We start from the raw sequence: 14,222 nt of genomic DNA on the forward strand, positions 1-14,222 counted from the left end.
ACATAGAGGGCAGGGGTGGCCATGACAGCGCAGGACAGGGGATGGGTAGGGTAGGCAAGAGAGGATTGACCTTTTCATTTACTCTGCTACCCACATGTCACAGAGGGGAAAAGTGTTCAGATTTCACAAATGTCTCTCTCTCACTCTACCTATACATGTTTGGTCCATTCTCAATGCCACTGCCCTTCTTCGACGTACTTTCTCTTCCTCAATCTGAAATTGCTTTATGTTTTATTTTCTTACGGTAAAACTTTGCTTTCACTACAAAGAGACATGGGAAGTACCACAAAGTATGACATGTTACATGGGAATATACGGTATGATATATCATATTTCTGCAATTTCCTGTGTTCTATGTATGCGGTATTGACCCATGTCTTGTATTTGGCTGTCACAATTGTAGCAAATGGATAGTTTTGGTGCTCCACATATCTCTACTCTGACCTACAGGAAGTGGCTTCCCCAAATCTGATGTGATTACGCTCACTAGGTCGGTGGGTGGCAGGTAGCCTAGCGGTTAGAGCGTTGGGCCAGTAAACAAAAGGTTGCTGGTTTAAATAAGCCAAATACCCAAGCTGACAAAGTGAAAAATCTGAGCAAGGCACTTATTCCTAATTTTCTCCAGGGGTGCTGTACTACTATGACAGACCCTGTAAAACAACACAATTCCCTGCACCTATCCAGTGTGTGACAATAAAACATTATTATTATTTTTGGCGCTAGCATAGGCCACACTGATCTGCTAAAAACGTCAATTCACCAGAAGTCACCAGAAACTCCGGCATCAAAAGCTAAAGCCACAACTCAGTCAGTTTACATAGTAACATACAGCTTCCATAGGTTACATCCTCTCTCTGGTTCCCCTCTGGAACAGTGGTCCAGATTACCAGAAGATTAAAGAGTATAATATTCTGTTGGATTTAAATGTTTAGTGGTTCTGCGGCGATGTTCTGGGGCTACACCACAAATCTCGGTTCCTCCAACGTTGGTATTTGAGGAGCTTCTAATGGGTAAAGACGTAGGTTTGGCTGACGTGGAGTGTCGGCATTCACTCATCATGGCCATTGTTTATAATATGAACATAAACAGAAATGGCTGAACCGGCTGACAGGTTGTCTTTAGCGCTTCCATTAAGGGATTACCTGTGTATATACCGATCGTTGACTGTATTTTAATGTGTGATGGGCTCATCCTAAACTACTTATGATTTGTCAAGATCTTTTTAAGTTGCTGTTGTCATACTAGCATGATGACAAACACCTAGGCCTATTGTCGGTACAGCGTAGAAAACAGAAGCTTGTATAGAATACCCTTTTTTTCCTCCAATCACTTTATTTATTTTAGTTGAGCTGCGCTATTGCACTATTTGATTTGGATGCAGGCATGCAAAAAATTCCCACGCGAAAATATCCTCTGCATTATACATCCCAGTATTGTAACGTGACCTACGACCTAGAGAGATCACATGGAAACAATACAGGGCTTTGCCACAATTTTTTCCAAAATACTTTTCTTTTAAAGATGAGACTCGTGCGATGTTCTATTTTTATGTACAGCATAAGAGGTGAGAAAAAGAGATACAAAGTAAAAAATAAAAAAAAATACATATTTTTCCAAAAGCCTCACATTTATATTAGAGATGGGCATCGGGTTCTACCGAGCCCTCTTGGAACATGCTGTTATGTTCTGTCTTTTATCTGCTTTTAAATCTTTCCAGATACTTATTTTCCTCTGTCTTATGAAACTATTCTAGCTACAGAACCAAACATTTTAGCATTTTCAAGGGGGGGTCTATTTAAGTGACATTCTTATAGGGAATCTATTTTCTTGGCAGTTCCAGCTCCTCTCCAAACCCCCTCATTAGCCAGCTATTTCACTCTACCTCATCCTCCGTGCATACGGTATGCAGTATGAGTTATTTATGCTCTTTTGTTTTCGACACCCCTTGTGATTGTGTGACTGACTGCCAGGCATGAAGCAGTCAAAACTCCTTCTCCCCTCCCTTCCCCAACTTGGCTGGAGAATTTATAACCAAGTCATCGCCCCTGAGACAGAAGCTGAGAGGAGCCCTGGCTCGCTGAAACTTATCACCCTCTCCCTTGACGCACCCCGTACCCATCTTGTTGTTTTGTTCCCTCTTGGATGTACTCGACACCGTGGGTGACGACAGTGACGGCGCTCTGTGACATCCATTCCTTAGCGTCTGCCCGGTCACCTGAAGCTACGCTTCTCCATTCTCCACCTCCCCCGCCTCCACTTCAAATGCGTTATCCAAATCAAAGGTGGTGAGCATTGTCTGGGCTGAACGTTACTCCGGTGTCATGTAAGCTCCTTGAGCAAAGAACAGCTGCAGGTAATTCAGACAGAGAATCCATGTTGTGTGGTGCTGAACCCAGAGAGTGGGTGTAAAGCCCTCATGCCATTAACACTTCAGCCCTTTGGCCTGTGTGTTTGGCAGCTCCCCTCTCTGTAAATGAAACCAGAAGATGCTGGCGGTTTGGACAGCACTGCTGTGGGACCACATGCTAACCGGGATACTAAAAGTGCACTGGCTCTGACAAGTATTGTGTCGGGAGCAAAAGAAGCTTTGTCATACGCCTACTCACAAATATATCCAAAATAAAAGCTTTATGTTACAAGAGAGCGAGGCCTATGAGGTCAGATGCATGTAGCTGAATTTGTAATGAGATTAACCTAAAAATTTCACGTGAGGGTGCCAAACAGGGTCCGGAATATTTCAACAAAGACACATAAAGCCCTACAGAGGCTAACCTGACGAGCCCATGACACTGACAAATCTCCCAGAAACATCAATATTGCGATACTAATTGAATGACAAAAGTGTATGCTTAATTATTGTTAATATTAAGCAGAGCAAAATTTATTAAAACCAATTATGTTTAAATTAAATCGGACGCTTGTGGCAGTCTTTCACAAATGGGTTGATTTTGTTGATTTTGAGAATTTCTAAACGCTGACTCTCTGACAGGGATTTTAGTCATTTCAAAGAGCATTGATGCTACTAAACAGTACACACTTCGGTTTGTGATAAGCTCCCTCGAAAACAAACCAATAAAGAACATTCAGCTAACAATGAAGAATTACACGGCACGATCGGGGGCCGGCAGCCTGAACGTAAAATATGGACCCACAATAGCAAACAAAAATGACGCTGACTTAAAAGGTCCTGATCGTACGACTCCAAATATCAAATAATAGCAGTTAATTTAACAAAATAAACTAAGTCCTTATAAAACTGGATTCACAAACTAAGGGGTTGTGGTTATATAAAATAAAGGATTTGGGGAGTTTTCATGAAGAGGTTCAATGTTGTCATTGTCCTTGGAGGATGGAGACGTTATCCAAACCAATAATTACACTAATTCCAACCGCTAAATAGAAAAGCTCCTATCAGCCTAACATCAATATTTGGAGACAATTTACCTAGACAAACCATCCATAAGCTCCTTTCAAAAATCCCTATAGAGATTGAATAAGTTTAATGCCCAAAAACTACAATTTCAACCTTAGCATCACAACATTTGTCTAATAAGATAAACGGACCAGAGTGTAGAGGGGGAAAGTACGGCCAGCCTTTTCCGTTGCACCAGAATTTGAGGTTAAGATTCTTTGGACTGGGCTGAAGAACATTTTTCCACGCAGTCAACTGAAAGTGCACTTTATTCTGCCCTCTTCAAATGATCATTGACCGAAAGTCTCCCTATAGCAGCTCTAGGATTTGATGCTGAAACTTTAGATTGTACTCACCACCAGATGGGATAACCTCCAAGCACCCGCCAGCTGGACAACCACACACACATCATATATCCAACCAGGAACAAATCCATGAGGTATGCCTTGTGGTGGTAGAGTGAAAATGGATCAATACATAGAATTTCCAATTGGGAATGAAGAACAGACTTCCTGGAGGAGAAGCTTTAGGAAAAGCTTGATTGTTGAGGGACGGGAAAATTGAAATCAAATTGAAGCAAAAAAAAACTGTTTTCCCCCTTCTTTGAGTCTGGACAGGAAAATGTGTCTGTCTCCTAGTAGTTAGGAGAGTAAGTGTCTCTCTCTCTCACACATATACAAACGCACACACACACACACACACACACACGCGCGCTCCTACCCGTCCTCTCCTTCCCTCCCTCTCTATGAGGTTCTTTCCTAAGGTAGATATGTTTTTCTCTCCACTTTTTTCTCTCCCTCAGGATGCCTCATCCACAGGCCCAATATTAAAGGGGGGAAAAAAGAAGACGAGCGAGGTTTGGAGATGTCAGCTGGCAAGCCAATCACAGAGGATGGCCTTAGGTTACGAGAAAAATTATTCGTTCCCATCCGTCAATCACACACCACCCCCTGGTAATGTGGAAAAGAAAGAAAGGAGAGAGAAAGAGGGAGGGTGAGAGGGAGGGAAAATGAGAAGAGGTGTAGGGAGGGACAGAGCAAAAAAGGTAGAGTTCTTCTTTATTCAATCTATTTCATCTATGATAATTCAAAGCAAGCACTCCCCAAAGTGGCTCAGGATAGGTGAAGGGGGTGTAAGGCCTGCCTCTTCATAGAGGCTTTGGGATTGGCGGCGGAGCGGAGGACATGCAGGGGGGAGGAAGTGTTGACTTCATTTTTAGGGGTTGTGCCCTGACTAATTGAGCCGGATATATATGCATACAGTGCTTCCACACCCTTTCTCTCTCAGGCACACGGGGAGACATTTACAGCGAATTGTATAAATTGTTGTCCTCCCACCCTGAAGAGAGGACATAAAAGGCGACACAATAAAGCCATAAAACGTGGTGGTTGGGCCAGGCACACAAGGCTATATTCTGTAATGGCCCAAAGGCGACACATTTTACATCAATACCATTGTCATTTTGATGGGCTGAGGGGCAGGCAGTAGTGGGTGAGAGAGGAGGGAGAAGAGGACATACCAGTAAAGGGACACTATTTCTAGAACTAACCGAAAGTCAATTTAGATGTTGGGCAAACCGATTTGATACAATGACAAACTGCACACTTTTTTTGAATCACGGGGTTAAATGCTATTTTATTTATATCAAGACATAGGGAAAAGTTAGATTTTCAACAATGGTGTATATTGGTCTACTGTACCACAATAGCAAAAACATAAATTAACCCATTAAAAGAGTGTTTACGGAAATTAAATGTTCATACATTTATTTTTTGTTTCCTCTATTGAGAGAAAAACGTCTTGGTCGGACAGCTTGTTATTGGAGTTTTGCTAGTGGTTTGCATCGTGTCTTTAGAGAGTAATGTCTAATGCTCTTAGTGGTTCCTCTACTATGTTATTAGGGTTCTGTGCTTTCAGATGGTGTTTTCTTTGTAATAGAAACACTGCACAATGCAGACATACATGACATAATGCAAAGCCTTCATCTGAGTCAAAACAAAATCAATATGAGTTATTTAAAGTACTTTACCGTGAAATGTATTCAACTATTATATTTCTTACCAGACACACAGCTATTCAGCCACTGAAGTAATCATACTTTTTGAGAAACTTCCCATTGGGCACAAACTGGTTGAATCATTGCTGTTTCAATGTAATTTGTCAACACATTGTGACGTGAAATTTAACGTGGAAAATACATTGGATTTGAAAAAAGTAATTGAGAGTGAAATTTCAACCACAGGATTATATCATCATGGTAATCACATTTCTATATAGACACACCTTGTATAAAGGATGTTGAATTTGTACCTTTTAAGCAATGTCAGATCTTCAACATTAAATCCACTGTCTGAAAAGAACATAGACTGGGCAGCACCTCCTACTGGAGAATTGATCCATTTACTGTACTGCTACCCTTTGGTTTCCCATCCAGGGTTTTAACCAAGCCAAATCGTGCTTAGATATTTGTCACTGACTATTACCAATGTGCTATCGTGACAATTGTTGTTGAGAGACCTCCACTTAAAAACGAAATAGATTCACTGTTGCTATCAAAGTAAATCCAAAGGGTAGGTTTAACAGAGCAAATGAAATGTGGCCATATTTTATCACTCATATCAAATCAATGATACTATTTAAGCCTATAAAGCATTTGCAAAGTAATCAACAGCTATTTAATCATTTCTATGCTGGATTCACGTCTCCATCTCAACCCAAAATCAAAATGATAGAATAGGACTAAATGAAATCAAACTATTTAAAGTGCATTTAGTCATATTCTTTAACTTAGATTTTTGGTTTAGATGGAGACACGAATCCAACATATCAATAAATAATTTGTAGACAAACTGAAATTAAAGCCAGACAAAGTCAGTAGCTCAGATGGAACTATCGAAGCAGTAGATCTCCTTTAAATGTTGATATTGCTTTTGTAATACAGTAAATAGACTAAAGTTAAGGCTATCTTACAAATTAATGTAACATTCAAACAGAAAATGAGTAACACATCCATGGCCACATTTTTAGGTGACCGAAACGTTTTTGGCCCGTGACACTATTTTCGTACAATTTTTTTTCGACCCCACGATGTAAAGAAATGATGTAATCAACGGACAATGTTTCCTTTTTTATTTGGGACAGTCTATTACAAATCAGTCTGACAGTGTTTTTTGAAAGTATTTCAAATAAAAAAGGAAACATTGTCCGTTGATTACTTAAATGCATCAGAAAAGTATTCGGAAAGTATCCAGACCCATTGACTTTTTCCACATTTTGTTACGTTACAGCCTTATTCTAAAATGTATTAAATAAATCTATGCCATCAATCTACACACAATACCCCACAATGACAAAGCGAAAACAGGTTTTTAGAAAAGTTTGCACATTTATTAAAAATAAAAGAGTAAAGAAGTATTCAGACCCTTTGCTATGAGACTCGAAATTGAGCTCAGGTGCATCCTGTTTCCATTGATCGTCCTTGAGATGTTTCTACAACTGGATTGGAGTCCACCTGTGGTAAATTAAATTGATTAGACATGATTTGGAAAGGCACACACCTATATAAGGTTCCACAGTAGACAGTGCATGTTAGAGCATAAACCAAGCCAAGAGGTCGAAGGAATTGTCCTTAGAGCTCAGAGGCAGGATTGTTTCAAGGCATAGATCTGGGGAAGGGTACCAAAAACATTAATTGAAGGTTGAACAAGCATTGAAGGTCAACAAGAACCCAGTGGCCTCCATCATTCTTAAATGGAAGAAGTTTGGTACCACTAAGACTCTTACTAGAACTGGCTGCCCAGCCAAACTGAGTTCATCTGTTGAGATGGGAAAACCGTTCAGAAGGATAACAATCTCTGCAGCACTCCACCAATCAGGTTTTTATGGTGGCCAGACAGAAGCCACTCCTCAGTAAAAGACACACGACAGCCCGCTTGGAGTTTGTCAAAGGGCACCTAAAGGACTCTCAGACCATGAGAAACAAGATTCTCTGGTCTGATGAAACCAAGATTGAACTCTATGGCCTGAATGGCAAGCGTCACGTCTGGAGGAAACCTGGAACCATCCCTACAGTGAAGCATGGTGGTGGCAGCATCATGCTGTGGGCATGTTTTTCAGTGGCAGGGACTGGGAGACTCGTCAGGATCGAGGGAAAGATGAACAGAGCAAAGAACAGAGAGATCCTTGATGAAAATCTGCTCCAGAGCGCTCAGGACCTCAGACTGGGGGCGAAGCTTCACCTTCCAACAGGACAACAACCTTAAGCACACAGCCAAGACAATGCAGAAGTGGCTTCCTTTTAAAAACATTTTTTATTTAACCTTCATTTTTCTAGGCAAGTCAGTTAAGAACATATTCTTATTTACAGTGACAGCCTACCAGGCAACAGTAGGTTAACTACCTTGTTCAGGGGCAGAATGACAGCTTTTTATCCTGTCAGCTCGGGGATTCGATCCAGCAACCTTTCAGTTACTGGCCCAACGCTCTAACCACTAGGCCACCTGCCAACCAAAATAATGTGTTCCCTTACCAGGAATCGATTCCGGGCCACGGCGGTGAGAGCGCCGAATCCTAACCACTACACCACTAGAGAAAAAGTCTCTGAATGTCCTTGAGTGGCCCAACTAGAGCCCAGACTTAAACCCAATCGAACATCACTGGAGAGACCTGAAAATAGCTGTGCAGCGATGCTCCCCATCCAACCCGACAGAGCTTGAGAGGATCTGCAGAGAAAAATGGGAGAAACTCTCCAAATACAGGTCTGCCAAGACTCAAGGCTGTAATCGCTGCTAAAGGTGCTTCAAGAAAGTACTGAGTAAAGGGTCTGAATACTTACGGAAATGTGATATTTCAGTTTTACATTTTTAATACATTTGCAAAAAATTTAATAAAAACTTGTTTTGCTTTGTCATTATGGGGTATTATGTGTATATTGATGAGGGGGAGAAAATAATTTCATCCATTTTAAAATAGGACAGTAACATAACGAAATGTGGAAAAAGTCAAGGCGTCTGAATACTTTCCGAATGCAGTGATGGGTCATAATATTTTGTAGTTCAAACCGTTTTGATAGCTGGAGCCACATTTGTAGGAAGAAAACAGACACCGCTCTGTTTATTACAACTTCCGTCTATCGGCTACCGGACGTTACTGACGTAATTGTTCGGTTCTACGAACCAAACGCACATCCTTTTTTTTGTTTCTCTCGCGACCCCGTTTTCAAATCAGGCGTCCCCACATGCGAGTTTGGGAAACGCTGCTGTAACTATACCTTTCCTCTTATATAATCATCTAACGCATGCATGTTCAAGATAGCGTGCGTACAGTAGGTCGTCACAGGTCTGTGGAGATCTTCACAATTACTGTAATAATCTGCACCATATACATTTAATGTAATCTCAACTGCAATCCAATTCATTTAGTTATGTTATTAGACGAAGCACAGTGACAACAGCTGACATTGTATTCCCATTTGGACTCTGCTGGGCTTTTATAGTTGAAAGCACATTGACAACACATTGGAAATTCAACTAAGTTTTCGCTGTTTTTTTTGAGTGGGTGAATATAGGTAGTAATCTCATTCATCAGCGTCTCAACCAAATATTACCCAATTATCCACTTTGAACTGATGTGGTGTGCCCAGTGGGATAGGCCCACATTTATTCATTTACCGATCTTGTCTTATGCTGTATGTTTCCTTAATGATCTGTTGTTGCTTTCGGACTGATGTTGACATAGTGGCACAGGTGCCTCAAAGAGGAACTGACCAAGGCTGCAATGTTCTACTTGCTGTACCCATGGGGATCATGCAAGCCCTGCATCCAAACCTTGTCTATACTACTACCTCTCAACATCCCTTAGATAAACCCTATTGGTGACCACAAATCAAATAACTTCTATCTTCTCTGGTGTGGCTGTGAAATGTCACCCAGTGTGGGTTTGTCTGGTGACAACTGATGTGTTTCCTGGTGGTGGTGGTGGTCTACCCCAGGCAGGACTGAGTGAGTGCCGGAGGGGCTGAAGGAAGGGGCTGTGAAGAGCTCCCTACCTACCAAAGGGAGAGAACCCAGTGACCACAGCCTAGAGGTCAGCCACAGAATACACTTCTCACCCGTCTCCTGTTTTATTCACCACAACAATGAAGATGGGTAATAAACTGTGACCGATGCACTTTGGGACCAAATATCGCCCTGTTTGACAAAGAAAAACATAAGATCACTATCCCCCAAAATGTGAGAGTAATATTGACATTAATGACAAACGTCCTTGTGGAATAATTGGGAGCATAAATCTTTTGGTTATAGTCTCGATAATACTTTCCGTCAAGATGGAGTATGTATCTGTGACGCTCACGACCAGGAACGAAGGTCTGCTTTCGATCACCGACGTTGTCGCGCGCTACAGTGCAGGCATTTGAAAATGTGCCGAGCTCAGCTCCATTTGGACTCTAGGCATTCTTGAGGAGTGATCAACGCTTCGCGGGGCCAGGGATGGATGGATGGATGGGGAATGTGAAGGGAGCGCAATTTACGAGGAGAGGCGATGGAATGGTCTGCGGTCTGCATCTAAACAACATTGAAACCACGTTTCCCTGCAGCTCAAAGCCACAACATTATCAACTGTCTGGAAACTTGACGATTACAATCTAGAACTCTACAACCTGGGCCTGAACTGTGATTCAGGAAACGGGGACAGTTTCCATTGTAGTATGTCTGATACCATACAGATCTCTCTATGTCTCTATGTCTCTCTTTATTGATTCTGAGATACAGATGCAGTGTAGGCCTACCACCAGTGCATGATGCTTCCACGCGCTTGATTGGGCTGTGGTTTCAGGCTCACTTCGGTAGTGTAGACAGTGGGATACTTCTCTGAGGCTATGACCTCTAGGTCAGGAGTTCATCTCTCTCCAGTGTTTATAGACGCCACGTGTCTTTAGGAACTGAGCTGTAAGGTAACCCGTCACGTTCAGATATTCTATCCAGTGGATTTACTATGTAGAGACCTTGTTGGTGTCAAAGTCTTTTAATATTTTTCTCACCTTAGATTTCAGGTTCCTCATTGGAGGGATAAGATGACGTCTGGCTCCAGGGCAGGTATAAAGATGACTCTGAAACAGCCTGAAATGTCAGTACTTGTTTGGTCTGTGTTTGTTAACTACGTAGTGTATGTCAATAATGACATAAAACATGTGTGTGTCTATTCTTGTGTGTGCTTGGGCGCAAGCATGTGTTTGTAGGGGAGGGGTGGGGGGGTGCACACATAGAGGTCCCCTGCCATGCTGGTTTCTACAGTGACCTGAGAAAGGCTGTAACCAGGTCCTGCTCTTTCTCAGGCCTGATCAGCGTATTACCACAAAGGAGGACATGTGTTCAACCCCCCCCCCCCCTCCCCCCTCCCGCCCCCTTCCACTCAATCCGACCAGCGTGGCCGGACACAGGCAGCCAATAAAACCAGGATTAGGAGGGCATCTACACACACTGGGCTGTAGCGGAAAACGTTTCTGAACACGCCCAACTACGCCCTCCCCTCACACACTTCTTTTCTTTCATTACTTCTTTCTGTCTCTCTTTCTTACACCATCGTTCTCTCTCTTTGTTTATTTCATTCGCTCCCATTTTCACCCCTTGCTCTGCCTCTTTCTTTCAGACCCCTCACTCTGTAAGCTCTTGACACAATGGGGTGTTCAGAAATTACTCATTTTGCCGGGGCAATTCAGCCAATTTTCAATGCCCTTCAATGCCCGCCTCCCCCTGTCATGTGTCTTGCCCTGTTATGATAATGAAATGTGCTCCATCACAATAACAATGCTGTGTGTGTGTGTGTGTGCGTGCGTGCGTGCGTGTGCTTCTACATGTGTTCCACAGAGATAAAACTCAATGTCTCTTGTTTATTGTTTCACTCCAGAACAATGCAATAATGTTTGGTTTGCAATATGTCCCATCTGCAAGGAAACCTATCATGTGTTGTGTACTGTTATGAATGTCTGGCGTACCTTACCAGTAGAACTCTCTGCATCCAGAGACCGCATCATCATCCATCTGCTCTGGCTCCCATCTCCCTAACGCTGTAATGCTAACGTGTCCTGGAAATGGGAGTGTTTGGATAATATCGCCGCAGCCTTTGTCAGGGACTTTGTAAGCTGGGGACAAAGAGCGACAAGAACTCTCCCCCAAACAAACCTTTTTCATTAGAGCAGCAAACACTTAGTCCCTTAGCTATGCAGCAGAAGCCTCTATTGGTGTGGGAGGCCGAGCCACTGTCACATAGGGAGGGAAGAGCCTTAAACCCTCGGCTGGCGGTCTTCGGCCGGACACTGAGCCCAAGCCTAATTAAAGGGCACTTAAGCCCCACAATGAGCCTCCGTGCAGGTTTGAGGGCGGCGGGGGTCTCAGAGTGGAGGGGCAGTATTCATGGCACTCGTAAACAAGGGGTATGAGACAGAAACAGAGAGAGAGAGAAGAGAGGCTATGTGAGAGAGAAGAGGGGCTATGTGCCAGAGACTTTGTTCACACAAGATGAAGAGTCAACAGCCAGCCCTCTTGCCATCCCCCTTAATAACCACCTTCTTCATAGGGCCCTGCGAACACAATGTTTCTCCCACTCCCCTCCTCTTGCTCTCAATCACTGATGGGACAATGAGGGAGCCCCCCTGCACCCCCTCCCTAGTCCTCTCACCCCCCCCCCCCCCCAAACAGACACTTCTTTTATTGAAATTCTTTGGTGTTTTAATCCCCAGCTTCCTCCAGGGGTAATAATGGACTCCCTGCGACAGCCTTTTCCAGCACCGATTGCTATCATCCTCCCAGCCCAGGTCACAGGTCTACTCCTCCTCCAATGACAGCACTATATGCCTTCCCAGTCAGTGAAAATAAGCTATAGCTAGCACTGTAGCATTCGATAGTAAAATGAAATGTAATCTGAAATCAATACAAATGAGCTCATGAATTATTCAAAGGTCGATGGGAAGTCAGAGCAATCGTGTAATTGTTCAAAGTTATACAGTTTACTCCAGTAACAGTGTCATGTTGTATTTCAAGGTGATGCTACCTCAGAGCCAATAGCAAATGTGTCCTTACAATCTCGTAGTGACCAACCTTCATTTTAAAATTGTCCAAACTATGGCTAGTTTTAGAATTCAAATGACAAGGTATTGATTTAAGTTGAATTTTTTTAGAGGGAGACAGAATGGGAGACAGAATGCAGGGTTAGGCAGAGACAGGAGGCAGTGGTTCCCAAACTGTGGGGTGCGAACCCTAGGGGAGCAGGGATCCCCCAATTTTTATAATAATAATAACAAAATCAAATAATGAAGGAACTCCAGCTTTCAACGTGCTCTTGAAAGTTGTAATAGCAGAACACACAAGGTGCAATTTTGAAATGAGGTAAAGCATCATCAGCTCCTCTTGTCATGTCTCAGAGAGCTGTTTTCACTTGTCAGAAATGTCCTGATTTTTCTTTTGTTGTTATTTTACCAGGAAAGTCAGTTAAGAACAAATTCTTATTTACAATGACGGCCTAGGAACAGTTGGTTAACTGACTTCTTCAGGGGCAGAACGACTGATTTTTACCTTGTCAGCTTGGGGATTTGATCTAGCAACCTTTCAGTTACTGGCCCAACGCTCTAACCACTAGGCTACCTGCGACCCCATCAACTAGCCTATGTCAGCTAATGTTTTTTTTAGCTAGGTTTTTTAGCCCATAGATTTTGTTGTAATGTTTGAGTCATAGACCCCGCAGGGGGGGGCCCCGGGCGCGGGATATACCCCAATGATGGAAGGGGGGCCTGAGTGAAAAGGTTTGGGAACCCCTAGCGTAGTGGACTGCATGAAAAATGAGCATACCCAACATCATGTGTTTCTGTTACATTATCATACTGCTTATGACAACTGTCCAACGTACCTGTCCTATCACCTTTCACATTTAGCTTGACTACATGTTAAATTGGTCCCCATTGCAGGTGTATCATTCACTCCCAGTCAAAAGAATCCCTAAGGGGGAAGCGACTAGCTGGAAATGTGAGGATGGGGACATCTACTGGTCACATGGGGTTCTTAAAGGTTGGTGATCCGGAGGAGACTCCGTGACAAAGGAAGATCATTGCTGCTTATATCAATAAATAAGGCTCCTCCTATCATGACTCTTATGCTATACATTATCCATACTACATTATCAATACCAGCAGCAATATCAATAAAAAGTATACAAATTACTGTAAATGTGGGCTTTTTCCTTATTATTGTATTATTATATCAATAGTAAATGACAATCATTTTAGACTATAAATGCATTCTATCTCTATGGAAAACGTGGGTTTATGTTACAGAAAGGCCCTAGAGCAAAAGAGAGACAGTAATGCCAGAAGATAATCTAAGAATTAAAGGTATCTTAGCATTAGAAGCTGTTATTAAAGGCAAGAGTCCAATTAACAGCGTCATGTTACGTTTGAAAGCCTTACCAGGAGAGCCTTACCGAGAGAGCCTCACCGGGAGAGCCTCGAGGGAAAGAAATGTGGTAGTGAAAGAGGGAAAAAGTCTACAAAGACTTTGAAGCTTCAGTTAATCATCCACCAAAGTAGCCAGTTGTTTTAGGCCAGAAATCACATTTCCACCCACGTCACACTAAGTGTTTTTCAAACAGTAGCTCTACAATAAAACACAAAAGATATCCAGATCGAGGCCCATGCTTCACCTTATACATTACATTATTGACTCCTCATGTTTCCGAATTTTGTATGACAAGAATGTTGTCACCGCTGATAATGAATAAGGGGAAATCAGTGGCATTGACAGTGAATATATGTATGCCTATG

General features: G+C 42.6%; 1 protein-coding gene across 1 annotated transcript in view; it reads right to left on the bottom strand.

The window, feature by feature from the left end:
• Positions 1 to 4,311, bottom strand: part of LOC115201053 (proto-oncogene Wnt-3) — a 39,840-nt gene extending 35,529 nt beyond the window's left edge. The window contains exon 1 of the mRNA XM_029764279.1: positions 3,769 to 4,311. Coding sequence (XP_029620139.1) covers positions 3,769 to 3,848 — 80 coding nt within the window. The 5' untranslated portion in view covers positions 3,849 to 4,311. The remainder of the gene's footprint in view (positions 1 to 3,768) is intronic.
• Between the last annotated feature and the right edge of the window lie 9,911 nt (positions 4,312 to 14,222).

The sequence above is a fragment of the Salmo trutta genome, chromosome 10 (assembly GCF_901001165.1).
Source record: "Salmo trutta chromosome 10, fSalTru1.1, whole genome shotgun sequence".
NCBI classification, from domain to species: domain Eukaryota; kingdom Metazoa; phylum Chordata; class Actinopteri; order Salmoniformes; family Salmonidae; genus Salmo; species Salmo trutta.